The 24,441-nt window shown below is 41.8% G+C and overlaps 1 protein-coding gene across 4 annotated transcripts in view; it reads left to right on the forward strand.

Annotated features, from left to right (window-relative positions):
- The first annotated feature begins 17,692 nt into the window (after positions 1 to 17,692).
- GRIA3 (glutamate ionotropic receptor AMPA type subunit 3) overlaps positions 17,693 to 24,441 on the forward strand; it is a 270,471-nt gene continuing 263,722 nt past the window's right edge. For 2 of the 4 annotated variants that reach the window (XM_063083062.1, XM_063083065.1), the window contains exons 1-2: positions 17,693 to 17,926; positions 19,091 to 19,249. In XM_063083062.1, the coding sequence (XP_062939132.1) occupies positions 17,818 to 17,926; positions 19,091 to 19,249 (268 nt within the window). In that variant the 5' untranslated portion in view covers positions 17,693 to 17,817. Of the gene's footprint in view, positions 17,927 to 18,340; positions 18,451 to 19,090; positions 19,250 to 24,441 lie in introns of those variants that run through there. The other 2 variants (XM_063083063.1, XM_063083064.1) reach the window with 2 other exon arrangements.

Genomic DNA, 24,441 nt, shown 5'->3' on the forward strand with positions numbered 1-24,441 from the left:
TAGCCCGTGCACAGAGAAAATACAATATGAAAAAACTGCTATACCGATGTGGTAAAAAAAAAGATTCATTTGATTATAAACACTGGATTCTAGTTCTCATCTTACAGCACCAGAAAGGAAATTGTTCCAAAATTGATAACTTGTGTTTTTCCTTCCCAAAATTCGTGTTCCCATTCAAATTGCACTAAATCTTTAGAGACATTGCCTTCTGAGCCTAAAACCTATTTTCCCACCTAATTCTCATCTCTTGGTAAATACTTGTAATGTATCTAGAAAATCAAACACATAATTTCTTTTTCAATATATGCAGACATTCATCTCCTGTGGTTGAGGGGTGAGTTAAACGCTACAAAGAAATCAGAGGAGAGTGGATGGGGACTTTGGTGTAGCTCCTTGCCCCTCTGGCACTGTTTTTATTTCCCTGCAACAGCACTGATGTGTGTGTAGGCGGGGGAGAGGGAGGAAACCAAGGTTCTGGCCTCTTGGCTGCTCCCAGGAAAAGCCATTATTATTTTAATGTACACTGAAGAACAGGTAAGGAGAGAAAAATAAAAAAGATAATCGAAGCCTCACCACCAGCCCCTTGCCTCCAAAATCTTAACCAAGAGCCCCAGACTCTGCTATTCTATCTTCTGCTGTGTGCATAGAGAACAGGTAATCAGCAATGCTAATCAAAAATTCATTCATTACCACACAGCAGCAGTGGGCGAGAGCAACTGCAGCTTTCATTTGGCAAGTGGTTTCTGGACTGGCACAATCCAATCTTCGTGGCTCTTTGGCAAGCTTTTGGCATCCTCCTGCCCTCCCCCTTTTCTCCACCATCCCAGCAGTCTCTGCTGTGCTCAACTCTGCTTCTCCATTAAAGGCAATCTAATTCTTACAGTTGACAATGTTTTCCCCTCAATCACTACAACGCTGCTCTGTAAAAGCTGTTTTCTGTCTAATAAGTCTTCTGAGTATTTTTATAAGCCTTTAAAGGTGTTTCTTCACTTGAAAAATCCATTTTTTCTTTGTTTTAAAAACAGGAAGCCATTTCTTGCCAGGGCTAAACAAACTCAAATGCTGACAGATTCTGCAAACGTGAAAACCTTTTCTGCTTCTTCCAACTTAGCAAAATGGACTCTCTCATAGCCTCCAAAACAAAAAGCAGCTCAGAAGAAACTGTGCTAAAGTATGCTGATGGGCCTGGAGCTAATACCAATAACAGCTAACATTACGAAGCATTTATTACATGCCAGTCATCATTCTATGCACTTGAATTATCTCATTCAATCCTTACAATAGCCTCTTGAAGCATGTGTTACTATTATCATCCCCATTGTACAGATGAGGATGGTGAGACCTGATGAAGCTACATTAGTCTAATGCTAGTTGTAGATAGGGGTTTTTGAACTCAGGCAGAGTGTCTTGCTCTTAAACCCCCCATGGGTCTGATGGAAGACAAGTATACCACTATACACATTACCTCATCCCCTCTCAGACAGTAAAATTAACCGTTCCAAGGCATGTCATTACTATTCAGTAAAAAACTATTTTCTAGGACACATAAACAGTACTCCCTCCATCTTTTGAAAAAATAAATCTGCTTTAGCTAAGGTGGAGAGGGGAATTTATTTAAACAAACAAACAAAAACTCTTTCCAAGTTTTTGTCCCAATCAGTCTACAATGCTGGTTGAGTGGCCACTGAATGTGGATGGCATAGCGGCAGCTGTGTGTTCCCTACCCTCCTGCCCTTTGAGAACACATTAACTAGTTGGAATGTCAAAACACACACACACACACAGAGAGAGAGAGAGAGAGAGAGAGAGAGAGATGTGTGTGAGAGAGAGAGAAAGAGACAGAATGAGAATGATGTGGAGGCAGGGTAATAGACTTCCTGGACTTGATCTCACCTCCACCACTTAGAGTTGTGTGACCTTAGGCGAGTCATTTAATCTCTCTCTGTGTCTCAGTTTCCTTAGCTGTAAAACTGAAATAATAACAGCACCTACCTCAAAAGAAGCTATTAGAATTAGATGAACTAATATATTAAAGTACTTAGCACATGCCTGGAACATAGAAAATACTTGATAAATAATAACTCATACTATGATTCCTTTCCCCTGACATAAAATTTACAGTTTATGTTATATGTCCACATCTTCAGTGAGGAAGTGAATAGTGGTAATTTGGGGCAGAGGAGGGCAATACTGTGTATGTTTCATTAACACTTGGACTTTTTCCTAGATAAACTGGTAAATTTCTGATTCCACTTCAGAAGTGTAATTTGAAAAGATACCAGACTGAAATATTGGGTATTTGAGAAATCCAGATACTTCCTTATTTAAACATTGGTAATAGAGAAGGTTTGAAAAATAAATATCCCCAAACTACATCTTTTTACTCAAAGGAATCTGCCCTCCAAATTATAAGGAACTCTGTTTTATACTTAGTTTAACATGTAGGAAACCACAAAACTGACAACATAGCCAATTTTTCATTTGAAAAAAACGATTTGCTTTAGGATTCCTTTAAGTGGCAGCACCTGTCCTGGATTTAAAATGGGATTCAATTTACCTAAATTCATCTTTCACTTAAATTTTTAGATGCATGCCCATTACATAAAGCAAGATTTCCTCATATTATAAAATATACAAGCAAATTGCTGATGTCAATTTTCACTTTGTTGGCATTTGCAACCAGCCTCTTATCATGCTGTGACCAGCTACAAGCATAGTCAGCCAATTTCTACATCCTTGAGAAACAGGAAATGTTATATTAACTCAGACCCTCAATTCTTCTCAACTGCCATCCGTCCCTTAATGGTAAAACAAGGGCTGCTTTCCACCAAGTACCTTGTGGAATATACCAACCACTTTTATTGAATAGAATACTGAAAAGAGAGAAAGGAAGGGTAAGTTTTGACAACTAGGAGTCTAGAAAAGAAAAATTATTTTTCTTTCCCCCTTCCAGATCTACCATTTGTTCTCCACTGCGCTCTGCACCTCAACAGGCACTGTCCTAAGCAAAATTGTATGTCCACTGCTCTAAGTTTGCCAAATCTTATAACCCAGACAAAAGAGCATAGGGTCTCTCTTTTTTTTTTTTTTTTAAGTCCATCCATGTAATTGGAAACTTTTTCTCCTTTGTATTCCTCCTCATGTAACATAACATAATGTTATACAGAACACCATTGGATCTTGTTTTTGGCCAACTAATGCACTCATTCACTCATTTGAAAAAGAAATATTTAGTATCTGTTATGTTCTAGGCATTGTTCTAGGTACCAGGATTATAGAACTAAACAGAACAGATGAGAAAAAAAATCCCCACTCTTGTAGAGCTCACAATCTTAAACAGATAAACAAAATTAGTAAAATATTTAGTTAAAGTTAAAATATAGAGTTGTAGTGTATTCCAATACCAAAGAAGTTGGTTCCCTCAAGTTTTGCCCTGGTTAGAAGGATAATGATGTGTTTATAATTTTTTTTTAAATGGATTAGTTTGGAAATATAAATAATCCATTAATTCATGTATTTATTAATCACACTGCTCCTAGTTCCAAAAAAATTTAAGGTAACCTAAAATGAAAGAGACAGAAATTTATTGCTTTATTACCCATAAATCTAACTAAAGCAAAAGTCGAGAAATGTATTGGAGTAAAGATCTAAATTTGATAACAGAAACTATGAAACTACTAGGAGAAAATGGGAAACACTATACAAAATGGGAATGGGCAGTGCTTTTTGTTCTTTTGTTTTGTTTTGTTTATTTTTTATTTTTTTATTCCTATATTTATCACTATACAATGTAATCATTTTTTGTGGCTCTTTACCAATTTTTCACTAACCCCCCTTCCCATTTTCCCACCTCTGATGGCCTTAGTTCTGTTCTCTCCTTTTGAAAGCATGTTTTTGGTGAGATTCTAAAGGCACAGGCAACTAAAGCAAAAATAAACAAATGGGACTACATCAAAGTAAAAAGCTTCTGCATGGCAAGGGACATTATCAACAAAGTGAAGAGACAACCTACAGAATGAAAGAAAGTGTTTGCAAACTACAAGGAGCTAATATAATATAATACATAAGGATATAATATAATATAATACATAATATAATAATAGAATACATATAATGTAATATAATACATAAGGAGCTAATATAATATAATAAATAAGGAACTCAAACAACTCAACAGAAAAATACACAATTAACCTAATTTAAAAATGTGCAAAAGATCAGAGTAGATATTTCCAAAGGAAGACATACAAATGGCCAACAAGCACATGAAAAAATGTTCAAAATCACTACTCATCAGGAAAATGCAAATTAAAACCACAATGAGATATCATTTCATCCCAGTTAAAATGGCTATTATCAACAAGAAAGAAAATAAATACTTGCAAGGATGCAGAGAAAAGGGAACCCTCATACACTGTTGGTGGGAATGTAAATTGGGAATGTAAATTGTGGAAAACAGTATGGAGGTCCCTCAGAGAACTAAAATTAAATCTCCCTATGACCCAGCTATCCCATACTGGGTGTATACCCAAAGGAAACAAAATCACTATATCAAAAATATACCTGCACTCCCATGTTCATTGCAGCACTATTCACAATAGCCAAGAGATGGAATTAATCCAATGCTCATCAATGGGTGAATGGATAAAAAAAAAAGTGTTATATATACATAATGGAATGCCATTTGGCTATAAAAAGAAATGATATCCTATCATTTGCAGCAACATGGATAGAACAAGAAACCGTCATGTTAAGTGAATTAAGTCAGGCACAGAAAGACAAATACTGCATGATCCCACTCACACATGGAATCTAAAAAGAAAAAGAAAAAGTGGTTCTCATAGAAGCAGAGAGTAGATACCTGAGGTTCTAGTCAGGAGCCAAGGGCAGCCCCCTCTGCCCAGAAGCAGGCAAGGAGCATGCTGAAAACACCACATTCACGCAAGTGACCCACCACAGCCACAGATGCTGCAAAAGTGGCTCAATGCCACAGGAGTAGCAACAGTGACCACACAGGTGGCCTGCCAGACACTCAACTTCATTGACACAAGGAGAGTCACCAGTGGAGACCAGAAAAAAAAAGAGGACATCTCTTTCCTCAAAGCCCACTCCAGGGTAACAGAAGAAGTAACTGCTCTACCAGATGATCAGACATCAACACAGAGATAGTAGAAATGCAAAAATCCATGAAAATATGACACCACCAAAAGAATACAGTAATTCTCAAATACCAGACCCTATAGAGCAAGAAACCCTGGAAATGACTGAAAAGGAATTCCAAGCAACTCTCTTAAGGAAACACTGAGATATGAGAAGACTCAATTAGACAACATAATGAAACAAGGAAAAAAATCCAGGATAAGAAGGAGGAAATTTACAAAGAGATTAATATCTTAAAAAAGAATGTAGCAGAACTCATGGAAATGAGTCACTAAATGAAATAAAAACCATGACCAAGAGCTTAAACAGAAAGCTAGAACAAGTAGAAGAAAGAATTTACGATCTTGAAGACAGTCTTTTCAAAATAACCCAAGAGGACAAAAAAAAGGGAAAAAAAATTTTTTTAAATGAAGAAAATCTCCATTTGCAACAACATGGATGGACCTTGAGAGAATTATATTAAGTGAAACAAGTCATGCACAGAAAGAGAAATACCACATGTTCTCACTTATTGGTGGGAGCTAAAAATAAATATATAAATTCACACACACACACACACACACAAAAAAAATAAATAAATAAATAAATAAAACGGGGGGGGGAAGAAGATATAACAACCACAATTACTTGAAGTTGATACGACAAGCAAACAGAAAGGACATTGTTGGAGGGAGGGGGGGAGGGAGGAGGGAGGGAGGTTTTGGTGATGGGGAGCAATAATCAGCCACAATGTATATCAACAAAATAAAACTTAAAAAAAAAAAAATGAAGAAAATCTAAGAGAGTTCACAGACAACCTTAAGCACACAAATATTCAAACCATGGGAGTTCGAGAAGGGGAGGAGAAAGGAAAAAACATGGAAAACCTATTCAACAAAATAATCATGGAAAACTTCCCAGGTATAGTGAGAGACATGGACATTCTGATCCAGGAGGCTCAAAGATCCCCAAAGATTCAATCCAAAAAGATCCTGTCTGAGACACATTACAGTCAAACTGGCAAAGCTAAAAGACAAAGAGACAATCTTAAAAGAAGCAAGAGAAAAACATCAAGTCACATGTAAGGGAGCCCCTATCAGTCTAACAGCAGACTTCTCAACAGAAACTCTACAGGTCAGAAAATGGGATAATATATTCAAAATACTAAAAGAAAAAAACCACCAGCCAAGAATACTATACCCAGCAAGGCTATCCTTCAGAAATGAGGGAGAAAGAGTATATTTTCCAAACAAACAAAAACTGCAGGATTTCACCACCACATGACCAGCCCTGCAAGAAATCCTCAAGGGAGTCCTGCATCAGGAATCCAAAAATGATAATCACTCATCTTACCAGCTATAGTTCTGTTCAAACTTTTTTTTCCATAATTCAGTCTTGACAGGTGATGTGTTTCTAGGAATTTATTCATTTCATCTAGTTGATCTAATTTGTTAACCAACAATTATTCATAGTATTCTCTTATAACCCTTTTGATTTCTGTAAATTTGGTTGTAATGACCCCTCTTTCTTTTATGATTTTAGTTATTTAAGTCTTCTCTCTTTTTTCTTAATCCATCTAGGTAAAGATTTGTCAAGTTTGTGGATCTCATCAAAGTACCCATTTTTGTTTTCATTGATTTTCTGTATTTTTTTTCTATTTTCTATTTCTTTTATCTATGCTCTAATTTTTATTATTTACTTCCTTTGCTAGGTCTGGACTTACTTTACTCTTCATTTTCTAGTTTCTTAAGGAGCAAAGGCAATTGTTGATTTGAGATCTTTCTTTTTTATTAATGTATTCATTTACATTAAATAAATTTCCCTTTTAGCGGAAAAAAAGAAGAAGTACAGAGTAGAATAATGGTTACCAGAGCCAGGGTGGAAGAGGTTGGGGGGAGAAGTGGTGAACTAATGGGTACAAAACTATGCTATCTACCCTAAGTGAATCATTGTGCACTATATGCATATATTGAAACAACATACTGTAACCAACAAAAATGTACAAGTAAATATTAAAATGATTAAAAAAAATTTACCATTAAAAGAAATATATTGGAGGAGAAGTGTAAGGTTCTATAGTCAAAATCACTGTGGCTTTCTACTTGGGTAATTTTTCTGCAATTACTGGAAACTTCTTTAAAGTGATGGTAATGATGCCTTAGTATATAATCATATCAGAAGGGCAGGCTTTTGTCATGGGTATGATTTACCTGAAATGAAAATACAGTGTAATTCTCCAACCACAAAAATTTGTTTCTCAAAACCCTTATAGCCCAATTCATGATTAAAGAGTTTAGGATGTTTTTGTGAAACTTCATAATAAAATTTAGATCTTAGGAGAGACTATGAAAGCCCTCATTTATTAATTCATTCAGCACACCTTTATTGAGAAGCCTCTGGGTACTAAGCATTGCACAAAACACTTAAAAATAAATTCTGTGTTCTCAAAAATATACAATAAAGGAAAGCATCCTAAATAAAAGGAAAAATCAATGGCACTTTTCACATTCTAACTTGTTGATAGTAGGAATTAACATCCCTTGTTTGATAGATTCTTTTTAGGATCTCTTTCCTTTTAGGTTGTATAAAATGCTTTTAGTTTTGATTTGCATTGAAGATGGGTATAGTAATAGTACTTACCTCAAAGGGTTGTTGTAAGAATTAAATGAGACAATACATTTAAACCATTTAGCAGAATATCTGGCATGAGGTAAGAAATAAATGCTAGCTATCATCAACATTGTTGGCATCATCATGATCATTGTCCTCATTATCACCCTTATTACCATCATCATCAGGAAAAATTACCAAGTTAATCTGTATATGCGAGAAATTTGAGTAAAAGGAATTCAGAATTGGGAAGGAGTCCCTGCTTTCCCTTTATTAGCAAAATGTAACAATGTTCTAAACTCTTAACCACAACTTTAAGGAGAAGGAAACGTTTGTATGTTTTTGCTTTGTTTTGTTTTGTTTAGAAAGGCACTGCCTCACAAGGACTTTCCCAATGTGGCATCTGTGGATACAGAATGATCTTCGCCCTAGGGAACTCAATTTTAGATAGCAGGGCAGGTAAGATCTGTAAGACCACTCTTTGGCCTCCTGCCAAGATGCAGTGATTTTTAGTGATTATCTCTTGCTTTGTAACATGGAACTTCTCTTGGGACTGGGGCTACCCACTGAGGGAGGCCTGGAAAAGCAGTGGGGAACTGTTTGCAGTCTCCCTAGAGGAAGTCCCTTCATTTCCTTTGCACCCTGCAGGGCCCTTAGTGAATGAGCTTTCTCCCTGGGTTCTCCCTGGGGCCTGGAGTCTAGAAGCCAGGGAATTGAGGAGGGAGGTACTTCTGACTGGCCCATTCTCCTTTGGAGAGCAGGCACTGCCCTCAGGGCTGGCTTCGTCAGCAGGACCTGTGCAATCAGTCGCACAGGGTCTCATGCTGAAAGGCCCCATGCTTTGTTTAATGCTCTGCTATCTCTGTCTTGAAGTTCTTCATAATGTTCCAACAAGGGGCCCGTGATTTTTATTTTGCACTGGATCCCACAAATTATGTAGCCAGTTCTGTCTGCCCTGAAGTGTTTCTAAACACTGGGTGGGCCTTGTTCTTATTCTCCCTCCTTCCTGCTGCTACTTACAGGCTATCTTACTTCCAACCCTTGATTCCAACTAAGTGTTGGTGGCTCAGTGGGAACTAGTTGTCTGCCTAATCCTGAGCTCTGTGAATCACTGTAGAGACATTTTCATAACTGCTGCTTTGGCTCTGTTAATATTTTCTCTAAACTAAAAAAAAAAAAGCAACAATAATAATAATAACAACAATATTCCTTGAAGCATTGATACCTAGTAACAAGCATTGTAGGTGCCTTGTAGTGAATTAAAGCAAAAGAGGCAGCACAGCAAGTTAGATAGCCTTAGCTTCTGCATTGGATTTGCGAAAGTGTCAGATAGTCTGCCCTCCCTCTTCACCAGTGAACTACTGTTATAGAATGTCTAGAAAAGTAAAAGCAGTAGAAATACTCTTAGAAAGTTCACACTTCCTTACAGTTGGGTGGTTTGAGATAATCAACTTTACCAACCTGAATGCCACAATATTAAATGGATAGTATCATTGGTCTTTCCCTCTCCCATCTTCCCTCTTCTTCTCTCTCTAGTGCTTTATATGGAGAGGTAGATACTATGCATTCCCAATTCACAGATCAAAACACTGAGGCTCAGAAAGTTTAAATGACTGCCTGAGGTCACATTCCTAGTAATTTTGGCAGAACTGTGATGAGAATTCAGGTTTTCAGATTCCTGGTCCAATATTCACATTTCCAAAGAGAAGTGTAAAAACCATTTGGTTTATTAAAATTCTTATTTTGAATACACAGGAGTTGGGTTTCTCAACAGTGGCACTATTAACATTTGGAGCTACTTTATGCATTATATGAGGTTTAGCAGCATCCCTGGCCTCTACCTACTAGGTGATTGTAGCACTCTCCTCCTCCCCACACTAAGATCAAAGATGTCTCCAGATGTTGCCATTTGTTCCCTGAGGAGCAAAATCACATCTGACTCATCACCACTGCACGAGAGCAGTTCACTACTTAAAGGAAACCTCTGGTGAATTTTTTAGTAAACTATAAAACTCCCTCCAAATTTATATTTCCACATACTGGATTTTCTTAAACGAGGGCATACCTGTATTTTCTTTCATTTTTTTTTTTTTTTTTTTTTTTTTGACCAGTAAGGGAATCACAACCCTCGGCACAGTGTGGTCTGCACCATGTTCAGCCAGTGAGTGCACTGGCCATCCCTATATAGGATCCAAACCCGCAGCCTCGGCACTACCAGCGCCGCACTCTCCAGAGTGAGCCACGGGGCTGGCCCGCATACCTGTATTTTCAAAGGAGAAAACCACTTATTTTAATTCTGCGAGTAATCACCCAGATAAAATGTGAAGTGGTTAATAAAATTTCCTTTCCCTCAAAATATTATTATGTTCATGAAATCGATGTCACAGAGATTCAACAGAATATGCCCACAGCACACAGATTATAAGAGATTAAACTTTAGGAAAACTGGCGATTGCAATTCCTCGTTAAAAATTAGCCACAGGCAAGTATCCTGAAATTCAACTGTTTCCAGTTATCTTTTCATTCCCCTAAATATTCTAAATTCTCTCTCAAAGCAGGAAACCCAGAACTTCCTACAACTAAAGGAATGTTAAAAATACCTTATTCCTCAAGATGGCTAAACTCAAATTCCCAGCTGACAAATTAGAAAGCAGAAATGAAGAGGTAGAAGTGGCAAACAAGCAGATAGCAAGTCTTCCATCTAGCCTTTAAAGCAACCACATAAGCCCCACATTGCCTCAGCTAGATTGACCATACAAATTATCATCTAAATTGGGATACCTTTAAGAGTGAAAGGGGACATTACTAATAATTGTGCCAGAACAATGGGCATGGCATAAAGTGAATGGTCTTGGGCAAACAAGGATGCATGGTCACCCTAGCCTTAGCTCACTCATAGAAACACACCACTGCCAGAGGCCTGCTGTATTAGTTACCTGTTGCTCTGCAACAAAATGCCCCAGACCTTAGTGATGTAAAACCACAATCTTTTATCATTTCTCACCCATTGGCAGGTTGGCTGGGGTTCAGCCAGTCTAGACTGGGTTCAGCTGGGCAGCTCTGCTTCACGTGTTTTTCATCTTTTTTGGGCCAGCAAACTAGCTGGTACATGTTCATCTCATAGCACTGACAGAGGTGAAGATGGCAAGCAGAAATGTATGAAGTCTCTTAAGACGAGCTGCAATTGATTCACTGTCACTTCTCCCCAAATGACATTGGCCAAAGCAAGTCTCATGGCCCGGTTAAAGGGCAGGGAAATAAACTGCCCACAATGAGGCCATGATAAAGGTATGGATTCAGGAAGGGGTGAATTATTAGAGTACTCATTCAATCTAAGGCATGTGCTTCAGCCATCTCAGCCCTATCACCACCATCAACACACATACACTTCAAAAACAGAGGAGAAAGTCTGTTTGCCTTCATATGACATTATCTGGCATGATGCTGACTCAGTTCCTAACATCCAGTTATATAAATTTCAGAATCCAGAGTCAGTTTCCAATTTTCATAAATACTCCAAAAAATGGAAACTTTTCCAGTTGAGTATAAAGCATAACTCCTCAAACAATTAGCACCCAGAATTCCTCAACATCTCTAAAACTATCAAATCTACTCAAACAGGCAAATCCTCCCCAAGTAGGGCTCGGAGGCAAAGCTAGTTTTAGGTTGGGGGGTTAATTTCCCCCTGACTTGCCTATGCTGTTTCACACTGACAATTTTTAACCTTCCCAGAGGGGTAAAAAAGTGTGCATTAATAAAAACGTCAACGATATCATTTCTAGGAGATAACCTCGAATAATTCACAATAAATTAACACTTCCCATCAGAGAGACATTGCAGTTTATAAAAATGTCACTTTGTGAGACTTGGGAGTCCCGAAACCATGTGATTTCCATCTGCAGTTTTCAAGCCCATTCAGAGCCCACCAGGGGATAATTACTTGCTAAGATATACCCATCCCAGCAAAATATATTTGTTATGATTCAATTCTCTCACATCCTCAGTTTCACAGCATGAAGGAGACTCCGGTCTGGTGGATAAAACCTTACAGGGATAAGAAACTCCATTCGCCACCATTTGGCTATATGACCTTGGGCCGTTCACTTAACGTCTCTGATTCCTCAGTTCCATAGTCTATGGAGTAACACACTAGACCTCTGCTTATCCTGAGAAAGACATGAGAAGGAGTCACTAGATCCTGATATGAAAGGCCCTAAAGCTTATTTGCCTCTAACCCTAGAAAAAAGAATTGCTATATTTCTATATTAGTTTCTCACCCTGGGCTCTCAACATAACATGACTCCTAAGAGCAGAATTAAATATCAGACAGACGCATCTTGAACTGAATTTAGGGGTCTGAGTTACTAAAGTAACAGAAAGATCTCACCATTGAGCAATCTACTTATAACAGACCAGAGACAAGACCATTTCAACAAGTCATCAGGGGCCTGAACACATTTTAAGACTAAAATTATTACCACCCACAGTTCTCAAGGAGCAGGCCTTTGGGAAAACAGAGATTTTAGTGGCTATTGTGGTTGTTTCCCAACCTCTACATCTCTCTCCCCTACAAAGTGTCAATCATGTCGTTTGGTGGCATGGGGAAGATGGGGAGTACTGGGGGGAGGACTGACCCTACACTAAGCTCTATGGATGGAGCCTAATCCTGTTCCCTCATGCCATGGTGTTTGGTTCAGGTAATTCAGGCCTAAGCATGGCATTACCTGGCCACAAGATTGGATCTTGAATGGCCATGTGATTCAGTTCGAACCCATACAAGATGATGTGATGTAGATATGAAGCTAAGAAATGCTGCAGCCATTTTGTTATCATGAGGGAAACAGAAAGGAGAGAGAAAAAGAAATTGGTCTTTGATGAAATTGTTGAACCACTGAGTCTTATCAATTCTCAAGCCAGTTCTACTTCTGGCCCTTCCAGTCATGTGAGCCAATGCGGCTCCCTTATTATTTGTACCAGTTTTACCTTTCTTACCTGCAGCATGAAACATCCTAACTAATATAGAGCCGAAGAGGTCAGCAGCTCGGTTACCAGCCCTGAAGGTGCCTAATGGAGGCGGTGGGAAAGTGCTTAGTCCAGGGAGAAAGGTGTTGGAAGAAGTGTACTAAAAGTAAAAGATCACTTCCAGGTAATTGTGCTACCAAAGAGCTAGCTCCTAGAGATGTCTTCAGGGCAAAAATTGAGTTCTAAACACCCTTACCTTGTATAAAAAGCAAGCCAATCTCAAAATAATTTGGGCTTAACAATTGCTCCCATGGCCACCGCTCACTTGGTGTGACTGTCTTTTTCTGGATGTTGCTATGGATCCATTTCTGGGCATATTAAACCCAAATTTATAAAGCTTCTCTTCTGACTCACACATATACTCCCACCAGAAGCAATTGCAACTAGGCCCATGCCTGGAATTTTAGCTCCTTGGGACTGTGGATTTACTCAGCAACACCAAGGCTGACACCACATAGAGGATGATAGAGAAGTAGGTAGAGGACACAAGCCTTCTTAAATGTCACACCCAACTTGAATTTCCAGATACACCAGAACGCTCTATTCTTCCCAAAGAATCAGGGACTGGAAGTGCAAGAGACAGCCATAAAGAATCAGTTGTACCTAGCTTGGTTTCTAGATTAAAGTCTAGGCTGGAGTTTGGACAGTATTTCCGACCCTTAAATAATCTCACTTCATGTTGGAAAAATATAAGGAAAATGGTCAGGGCCCCTCAGATGTTCGGAGTCTTGCCAAGCATCTGAGGTGGGTATGCGTGTACGCATGGGTGTTCCTTGTTATTGTCCGGTGTGATTGCACATATGCATCTAGGTTTCTTTTCTTTTGGATTGTGAACTTGAGTAAAAAGGACTAACAGCACAGATGCACAAAGCTTCTAGAGGACGCTCCGGGAAGCCATATTAGGTCAACTGCTCCTTGCTCTGAATAAAGCCTATTATTTCTTCACCCACAGCTCCAGGGACCTTTTCCTATTACCTAGCTCGCAGACCTACGTGTGAAGGGTTTGTGACCCAGTCTGGACAACAGGCTCAAGGGGTCTGTGAGACCTAGCCCTAGCTCTACACCTCATGAAATCATAGGATGATAGAACATAAGAGCAGGAAAGGTGCTTAGAAACCACCTTGTTGTATCATCTCTTTATAATGGTTTGGGATTGAGTCTGAGATAAGGGAAGTTCTTTGTTTCAGATATTTAAACACTCTCCTCTGTGCTGCCATGGAACCTTGTGCTTTACTGTTTTCAGAGCACTTACCATATTGCATTGTCATTGCCAGTGAGTACATCTGCTCCTCTTATGACCTTGAAATTCATTGAAAGCAGGAAACGTGTCTTGCTTCCTTATATTCTTGGTGCCTAGCAGGGTCTGTCATATAGCAGGTGGTCAATAAAAGTTTGTTGAAGAAATCAAAGTTTCAAATCAAACAGTGAGAAAATTATCTTCCCATCGGGCAAAAGACAGTACCTTGGTTTCATTATCTCCAAAGGGTATAGCAGTTTCCTTCCAATGAATCAGAATTATTTCCTGTTGTTATTTTCCTTATTTGTAAAGTATCGAGTTAGCAAGTATAAGGCTCAATGTATGGTATAGATCCCCTCTCCAAACTCCACTGGCCAACATTTCTTTCTGCTTATCCAATTGCACCTATCATAATCCTGAAACAAGCATAAATCACAAGAAGAGAAGTACTATTTTCACTTTTTAATAAAAACTGCAATTATCTTCCTGCTATTTAAATTGTATCATACATCTCTTTTAAAAGTACAAACCAGAGGTCCTAAGACTAGCAGGTAATTCTGAATCAAGAGAGGAAGAGCTAGGTTTGGGGCTTTGCTGTCAACCTCTGGTGGCTATGACGCTGCTAGTATAATCTCTAGCCCCTCACTGGAAAGCCAAAGGTGAAGTTCAAAAAGTGTCTCATTGCTGTCTTGGGTGAGGGATCAATTGCTAAAGAATTTGCATGTATTATAACAGGCTTTTCAAACAACAGCAATATGCTTAGTCTACCACTGTGCCCCTGCTGGCTCAGATGAGACTAATCCAACTCTGCCAACAGCTGCCACTGACAGCTCAAAGTTGAAAGAGTGGCAGCAGATGAGACAGAGGGGAAAAGGTAGTGGGCAGGGGAAGATGAAAACAAAACGGATGGGTGGCCTGTACAGTGATAATTTCAGTGGAGGATTTTCAAGTGCAGAGGCACGGAAATGCCCTTCGTCCTCTCATTTTTTGTTACTAACCCACCTTCATTACTCCTCAAGCCAAATGACTGTGAAGACAGCCACAAATCTCTTCTTCCACCTCTTCTCATGGCTGGCCAAGCATGAATGGGGACCTGGCTGCTTTCAGGAGTGAACTGAGGTGTGCTGAAAGCCAGCTCCCCCCAGTACAAAAGATATTGTTCACCCACCTGAAATCAAAACTGAAACCTCCTCATTAGAATTATTCCTTTGGGCCAAGGTATTGAAGGCTCCTATTAAAATGCAACTATGCTATCTAAAAGGAAGAACATATAGTTCCTGGCACAGAGTAGAGGTTCTCTAAATGTGGCATTTTCAATATTAAATTGTCACTATCTGCCATTAGAAACTTAGTAAAGATTCATCTGCCAGATTCTCTCCTGTCTCCTGGGGCTCCTGAAGAGCTAGGATGGGAAGATTTTGATGTGCAACACTGGCAAAGACTTGGTAGAAGCGATTGAGGTTGTGGGGATGGTCGAAAGAGTGGAGGGAGGATGACAGTATGAGGAGTTTGGGGGGAGAAGAGGGCACTTTTAAAACGTGAAAAGGAGGGACAGGAGTTTGGAAATTAACATTTATTGATTCTTCTGTGAGTCAGGTGCTGAATTAGATGCTTTCACATCCATTATCTTGTTTAATCCTCACAATTACCTTATACAGAAAGAAATATTCCCATTTTAACGATGAGAAAACTGGGATTCAGATTAACAAAGTTGTTCAAGATCACTCACTGTTTGTATAAGACGGAACTTAGACTTGAACCTGGACTTGTCTATCTCCCAAGCCTATGTTCCTGAAGGATGTTATCCCACTCTTCACATTTGTCAAGGGATGGCCAGCCTTGTCTTTGCTACCGCCTTTGCCCTAATGCTCCTTCCACTGGAAAGATGAGTCTCCTCTGACCCCAGTCTTCTCCCTTACTCCTAGCCATGGACTATAAAAATGGAGACAAAAGATTTCTATGGGTGGTGGGGTAGGAAGAGATTATGCATTAACAGAATGGACAGAAGTTGGGGGAGAGCATAGAGCCACCTTTTTTAGTTGCCAAAGGGTTTAGAACCCTTCTGTTCCAGGCTTCAGCCTATGTCTTGCCAAATCCAAAGTTCTGTATTAATCAATGTACTAGCTGGGCCCCTGGGGCTTTGTCCACTGCCCCCTGCCCCATTTACATCAGTTTGTTGTGCACTGGCAGGAAGGTTCATTTTCCAGTTAGACCAGGAGGAGAGGATATGACGAGGAAACTAGCAGGTACAAGGAAGATAAAACCCGTGCTGTCCAGAGTAGCTGTGGGGTAGGAGTGAAAGGCTTAGGAGATAAAGAAGACTCTTCTCACCTCTGGAGACAAGGGCTAAGAGAGACTCTATAGCCCAGGAGCATCATCTACAAGATGCTGTGGAGGGGACCACCCTTCACTGAGATCCCGGCTGGACTGTATGACTTCATATTCTTTCCTCCCCTTAGAGCAGAAGAAGAGTTGGGGAGGATTGATAACCTCGGGGTCATCAGTCAGGGAACTAGGCTGCTAAACCCAGAGGCAACACCAAGGGAGCAAGGCAGCTAGGGACAGTTTCCTCTACCCTTAACTTTCAATCCCCACCCCCCATCTCAGCTCATTCGCACATCTCTCTCATCCTTGGTCGGTGGGACTGAGCGTCCTTTTCATTAACCTTCTAGTTACCACCTCCACGCACATATTTTTTTCCTAAACCCTTCAAAGCAGTCAGCCCCACACTGCCCATCACTACCGCCCCCCGCCCCCGCAAGCCCGCCTCAGCACTCGGGTAAGGGGAGGAACACACCTCCCAAAGCCGCTGGGATGGGGGTGGGGGTTGTTCACTCGCCCTCGGAGCTCTGCTGTAAAAACTGAGCGGCAGAGACCGAGCATGCGCAGCATCTTCGGGCGCATTGTGATGGGAACTGCTTCTCCGAGTCTCTACAAAGACTCCGGAGTAACCACTAACCGCCCCCCGAAGACCCCCCTCCTTCTTTAAGACAGACACACAAATACAGAGGCAGTGCAGCTTTTTTTAAAAAGAGGGGCCGGTTGCAGCTTCAAAGGCTGGTCCACGTGAGGTGTATTTCTATCGATCCCGTCTCCCGTGTTGACAAACGCCAGCGCCTAGGCTTTGCAGTCCGGGGCTGCAGTTTGCAGTGGAGCTAAGCGGTGTGCGGCTTTAATTCCACGTCAGATCAACTTTGATCAATATCCCCCCTACGGGCCCAATTGGAAGAGCCCAATTCACAGGCGCTGAGCCTTTTCTCTCTTTCCTTCTTTTTCCCCCCTCTTTAGACCCACCATCTTTGGGGGGGGGGAGTCTCGGGTTTTCTTTATAATTTCTTTCTTATTTCTTTCTCTGTTGTTTCTTTGTTTTTGTTTTTTGGTGTTTTGTTTTGTTTTGTGTCTTAGGTTTTGCTTCTGTCTCTCTGTGTCTCTCTGTCTCTCTGTCTCTCTCTCTGATAGGAAGAGAAATCGCTTTGGGAACCCAGCTTGCAGCCAGTGAACCCGCCTTCCAGATTGGTGTGAAGACAGGAGTGAGGTGGGGGGCGGGGAGGGGGTGTGAGAGATCCTGGGAGCGAGAGGGAGAGAGAGGGAGCAAGAGAGGAAGAGAGAGAGGGAGAGAGAGGAGAAGAAGAAGAGGAGGAGGAGGAGGTGGAGGAGGAGGACTGGTGTGGGGTGGAAAGGAAGAGTGAGCGAGAGCAAGTTGAGGGGAGGGGGTGTAAGAGCCGGCGAATTCTTTTTCTTTTTCTATTATTATTTTGACGACTCCCGAGTTGCGCCCATGCTCTTGTCAGCTTCGTTTTAGGCGTAGCATGGACAGGCAGAAGAAAATGGGGCAAAGCCTGCTCCGGGCGGTCTTCTTTTTAGTCCTGGGGCTTTTGGGTCATTCTCACGGAGGATTCCCCAACACCATCAGCATAGGTAAGCGCGAGCGAGCCAGCCGGTCGGGCCACACTCTCCTGCACCCGAGACCACTGACCCAGCTGGGCTACCGCGGCCGCGGGTTCCTGTCCTGCATGGCCTGGGGATGGGAATTGGGGACCCGGACAGGGCAGAGATCGCGGGGATAGTAGCCCCAACGACCTGGCTGGTCTGGGGAGCATCGGGGACGAGAGAGGGGTCTCCTGGGGCTTATGCGGGTGGCCAGCCGGTTTTCCGAGCTGAGAGGAGAAGGGCAGGCGAGCAGGAGGCTGGGATGCTGCTAGGTGAGGAAGAGTCGCGGCTTTACAGCTCGCTGCTCTGGACTTTACCATGGCGTGAGTGCTGCTGCTGGAAGTTGTCCCAGGGTGATGCCGCCTGTCTGGCCGCGTCAGGGCGAGTCACCCGGGCACGGGGCGCCCGGTCCCGCGTCTCCTGCTCCCGGGAGACAAGCTAGTGCTGGGGGAGGTGGAGCCCACTTTGGATCCCCCAGACCCAGGCAGCAGCCGGGGTCGGCGGCGGATGAGGTAGGAGACGCGGGGAAGACGAGGAGCTGAGCGGACGAGCGGCGAAGTCACGCAGGACACGAATTCATGAATTGCCGCTGTGTCTGTCTAGAACCCGGCTCCTGGGCGCCGGGAGGGAGTTCTCTCGGCTTCTGTCTGTATTTGCAGGTCGAGAAGTTAGAATTGTTGCCATTACTGAACCAACCCCCTGTATCGTGGCGGGCGAGGGTGGCTGTTGGGAACAGGACGGAGCGGCGGGCGGAATAAAATTGTTTTTCTTCCCAGTCTTTCCGTTTACCCCGGGAAAAGACGAACCAGCTGTGGGGACGGCCTGGGGGCGGGGGAGGGGGTGGGAAAAAAGACGGCCGCCTGAGAAAGAACCACGTCCCACTCTCGGTGCCGGTGCCGTGGTCCTACCCCAAAAGCAGCCCCCTCTTCCTTTTTTTCCTTCTCTCCAACCTCTTCTTTTTAGTCTAGAGAAACCAGGTTTCTCTTGGCCGGAATCTGAGTTCACAAGTCTTGAAAGACACACAGGTTGAAAATCCTCAATCACGCACCGCAGTATTAATGAGAGGTTATTGGTATATGTAGTGTTCCCCAATTTCTAACCGGTCCTGGGGTGGGGGGACAGAAGCCAAATCTCGGTTCCCTTTGCTTATAGGTGGACTTTTTATGAGAAACACGGTGCAGGAGCACAGCGCTTTCCGCTTTGCCGTGCAGTTATACAACACCAACCAGAACACCACCGAGAAGCCCTTCCATTTGAATTACCACGTAGATCACTTGGATTCCTCCAATAGTTTTTCCGTGACTAATGCTTGTAAGTAGATCTGCTTTTCCTCCCTTTGGGACCTTGGGAACCTCATTTGCATTTTGCTTCTGGTGCTTGGGGTCTGTGTGTGTGCTGGGGGATGATTGCCTCAGTAGATATTTTAGGGGCTCTAAATCAATCCTGGTTTTATGCTGCATAAATCAACTCCGGAGGATCCTGCTGAGGGGCTTAAGGCAATGGGCAAAACTCAAGGCAGTGGGCAAAACTCAAGGCAGTGGGCAAAACTCTGTCTTCAATAATGTTTGATGCAAAAGTTTCATTTTCCTCCTTGCTAAGCTAGCATTCCCTCCTCCACATCCTTTTTTGCTGGGGGAAAGAAAAGAAAGAAAGAAAGAAATAGCATGGTTGTTCAGAGAAATTTCTTCGGATGGAATTTTTAAAAGAAGCAGCTTCTTGATTGAGTCAATTCGGGATGTACATTACTTGTCTGTGAAAGCTAGTGCCTGGGCTGTAGGAATGAGCTGAATTTGACAATTGCCTAGTATATAGGAACCGAATATGAGAAATTCTGCCAACAAGTGACCTTGAGGGACAGATCAGGCTGGGTTCCCTGGCCTCTTTCTGTCCTAGAATATCACCTTTCTTACTGAAAGGGCTCTGATAGGAACTGATTAGACTACAAACTAATAGCAAGTGATGAACACCTGGCAAACTGAGGGAAGGGAGAAGACAGTGCTCAGGCAAATATTTGGTAAGCTAGTTCTGCCTCCTCTAGTGTTGTTCACCCCCCTGATTGTTAAGGACAACACAGTTCTTAATTTAGAGCAAGAGGTGGGGGAGGGGGAGGGAAGAAGAGAGGAGGCTTGAAGCAGGAAAACTGAATATCAAAAGGGAGGAATTTTATCAGCCCCAAAGCTATTTCTAAATCCATAGTTGTACCCCACGATTGTTTCTCAGGAAAGGGGACATTTTGAAAAGTACAACCACAGGAACCCAAACAACTAACAGCCTGTTGGACATAAGGTTTTACTTGAATGGAATGTTTCATGAGAAAGACTGAGAATTCTTCATGTAAACTTATTTCACTAAAAGTTTTCACAACAATGAGGCTGATAAGGGCATAAAGTATGTTTTGCTTTTATGGCTGGTGTAGTTTGGAATTTTTTTTTTTTTTCATTTTTCTGTCAGGGGAGAAATGATATTTATGTTTGGTTGAGTGAAAGTTTGTATATGACTTTCTTCAAATTTTTCTGCCTCAAAGGATATGTGACTTTCAAAAAACTGTTGAAAGGGTCCCCAAGGGCACAGGTTCCTTGGATTTGAATACTTGAGTTAAGAGGACGGGGGCGAAGTAATTTGCAAAAAAAAAAATGTGACAGTTAACAACTCAGAAAATTTTAGCTGAAGGTATAGATTCTTATATGAACATGTTCTGAGATACTCCATATTGACATTCTTTGGCTTTCCGACATTGACAAAAATAGGAATTTATTAATTCCAGCTAAGTGTGAAAGTTACAAAATGTCTGTCTATACTTTGCATCTTATTTTGGTAATCCCAGCCCATCTTCACGGCATTTATAACACACATCTGACTATTAATCCCGAAGTACTGTGATCTTGTCAAAAGGCTGAATCCCAAATGTAGCTTCCTAAATATCAATTAGAACAAATTTAAAACCAAACACATGAAATTACCAAGGTTTATTATAATTAATAACGAATAATACTTATTTCAACTCCTTTCAGCGTCTTTCCACTGATGAGGGAGAACTGTGATAAGACAGCTATTGGGCTTCTCAGGAATGATTGATTTCCAAGGTTTCCAGTGCTGTTTTTATAGTTAAACCAGATTGACACCTGCCAGCCTAGGGCCATCAGAACCCTACTCAAGGAGCAATCAGGAAATGATCCTTGCCATGTGAAAGTCTCAGGTTTGGGAACAGGCAATAAGTCATCCATATTGGCGTTGAGTTGCCTTAATGCCTTACCTCTCAGGGTAATAAAGGAACAACCATTGGAAAGGAAAAGAAATGGATCAAAATCCCTCACCCTAAATCCACAGCTCTTCCACTTACAAGGCTAGGTTATGGCTGAGAGCTTGAGAGTGTGGGAGAAGAGGTGTGGCTCACAGGGCAACAAAGAAAAAAAATGAAAAGGTGACCTTGCCCTTAGTTATGCCAAATACATAAGTATGGCCACGCAGACACACAGGAGAAATATCTAGAAACCAATGATGTGTACCCAGCTGCCTGTTGCACTCCCAGACTTTACAGCTCAGAAGACAGAGGAAAACTGTCGTCTTCTCTGGTCCCCGAAACAGTCATCTCTGAATGTCACAATCATTGAATGGGGGCCAGATATCAAAGCTGTCTCCCAGCAGCTGCTGCCTGGTAGCTTAGTATGAAAAAGATGACTAGTCCAACCATAGTCTCTGAATGCAGAAACCCATGATTTCAAGGGGCCGGGGATGCCCTAGACGTGTATCTTATTTTTCCCCTGGCCTTGATTGTCCTTCTAGTGGACGCGGAGAGCAAATATGTCAGATGTGAGTATACAATTCTAGTTCGCTACTGGAGCCTGGCAGGTGACCTCAGGTTTCCTCTTCCAATTGACTGCCCTGATTGTGCAGAGAGAAAAACCCCTGTATCTTCTGGTCTGCCCCTCCCTGGAGACCTAGGGAGAACTCGAGAAAACCCCAGATGAATCCCAATCTGCTCACCCACGTCTCCTATCTGCTTCAATATGGAATGCCTGGCGAAAATTAAAGAAACTTTCCCCTGTTTCCATACAGAATTCCCAGTTTCAGCTTCCCCTAGGACTAGAATTGATCGCTTCTCATGATCTTTCCTGCCCCCTCAATCCAGAGGCAGGCAGACACTTTCCAGGGCGTAGGTAAGCAGGTAAACAGATACACAAAGAATAAATAAAGAGTAATTCCTTCTGTGTCTCTGCTCTCTCTCCTCAGGCGCCCCACGCCCCCCCCACACACATACACACAATATATTCAGAAGATTTCCTTGCGGTGAATCCCAGGTATGAGTTTTTTAAAGACTCTTCTTCACCAGCAACCAATTCTTTTTCACAACCCCCAAGAGGTTCGCTTAAGACAGACTCCAACTTCATTCCATGTCTTAGGAGACTAATAAAAGCCTCCCTGGCTTTGAAAGGTGGTTCATTTGGGATCTCAGCTCAGAGGTGAATTGAAGTTTATCAAAGAGACTCATCTGATTTGGAGCACATGTTCCCATTTCATAGGGATTAATAGTACGTTGCCTTACTTTTCGATTTAGCTAGATAACCCCAGAAAGAAGAATGGTATGAATATTCTGGCTTCAGGATGCATGAATTCATGCGCGCACACACACACACACACACACACACACACACACACAAGCACCCATACATACATGATCAGTATGTGTGAACACAGATGTACACACATGTAAGTTACATGTCTGTTCTTTAAAAAATAGATTTGATTGTCCTAGGGCTTGGGTAGGGGCAGAAATACCAGAAAACTACTGGGTCCCATTGTGTAGCTTTCCTGGTTCTTCAGGAAACACCGCTGATTCCAGTGAAGTCCCTCCTGTGTCTTGCTGCTGTGCACTTGTAGTGCACTCCACACTACACCGCCCCAGCCTCTGCAGTGTCAGCTCATTAGCACACAGATCTCATATTCCCTCTCCGCACTGTCATTGCAAAAATTGCTGTTGTACACCTTCACAGCCAACAAATGTGCTCGTGGATTACGCACTGTTTGCAAGAAGCAGGGAAAAGGCAAATGTAACCTTAAAGGTTATTCACCACGGAATTGTGCTGTAAATGCATTGGCTTAAGTAAAAATCCATTGGTGGAGGTACAGTGGTGATGGTGGGACTGAGAGTGGGACTTAGGAGTGCAGGCTCTAATGGAGCCCCAGGCAAAATCCCTTTTGCTGGCTAAACCTAACCCATCAACTGCACATTTTTATTTCATTAATTTTTTTAAGCCCTTTGAAATACACTTCCTGAGAACATGCTTCTTTTACAACTGAGTGCATTTCGCTACCAACTGTACCAAGTGCGGAGACAGGTTTCTGTCTCTTGCCTATAGTCACAATCTAATTATCTAATTATTCTAATTGCCAGGAGCCATTTAACCATTTACATTCCTTTGGGAAGGAAATGTCTCCCTTGATCCCATTCTCTGCAATTTGCTGGGTTTTGTTTTGTTTGTTTCAGTTTTGTTTTGGTGTTCATCCTTTCCATGTAAGCTTGGGAACCAGAGTGAAGACCCCCGGCATCACAGCTCCTGCCCTCAAACAGATCTTCACATACTAACCAATGTCAGCTGCTCTGGCTCCACCTCCCCCCCCATCTTTGCGCCTCTGCTGCTCTCCCCCTCTCTGCCTGCTGGCCAGTCTGCAGCAAGCTCACTGGCTTAGCTCACTTCTCAGCCCCTCCAGCCATCTGGCTTAGCCCACTGAAGCACGAAGAGGTCGCCTTAGTAGTGCCAGAGATTTAAGTCACCTTCTCACAAGGTTTATAATGTTTTTTAAATCTATTTTTTATAGGGGGAGGAGGGAGGAAGGTGATGCTATTCATTTGGGCCATAAAAATAGATGGTAATCAGCAGGCTCTAAAGGTGAGTTTCCTGCGAAGTGTATTGCCTCCCCAGAAAGCAGCTTTCTACACATCAACTGAATGGGGTGTAGGGGAACAGGAAGGGTTTGAGGGGAAGGAGCAAAAATAATTATTTTGGTCTCCATCTATGCCCACTGCAAAATGGGCCATAGTTTTTCTTCCTCTCTGCAGTTTTAACTTTTTTTTAAAAAATGCAATCACATTCCCCTATAGAGGTTATTTCCTTAATTCTGTACTTCCCTCCCTAGTCCCTAAAATTGAATGAGAATAGTTGGGGCTGGTCGAGATTTTTATTGTATGTTTTTTGGCTCCTGATATATTTTTAAATTTCATTGTTGTGGATAGTCAGAAGTGATTGGCTGGTTTCATTTTAACAGATTGAAAACTAAATGAAGCTGCTGAGGCGTCATTATTTGTCTTCCTCTGTGGATAAGAGATTTGTCATTTTTATACAATTGGTTTAAGGATTAAAAGACAGCATGGATTTTAAGAGAGAGCCATAATTTTAGAAGATAGAATTCACAACTTTGGGGGAGAGAAATAAACATACTTATCTGGATGATTTACTTTTAAACTTCTTACATTGGGACTGCAAGTATGTTTGAAGGACTTTTCA

The sequence above is a fragment of the Cynocephalus volans genome, chromosome X (genome assembly GCF_027409185.1).
Source record: "Cynocephalus volans isolate mCynVol1 chromosome X, mCynVol1.pri, whole genome shotgun sequence".
Classification (NCBI taxonomy): domain Eukaryota; kingdom Metazoa; phylum Chordata; class Mammalia; order Dermoptera; family Cynocephalidae; genus Cynocephalus; species Cynocephalus volans.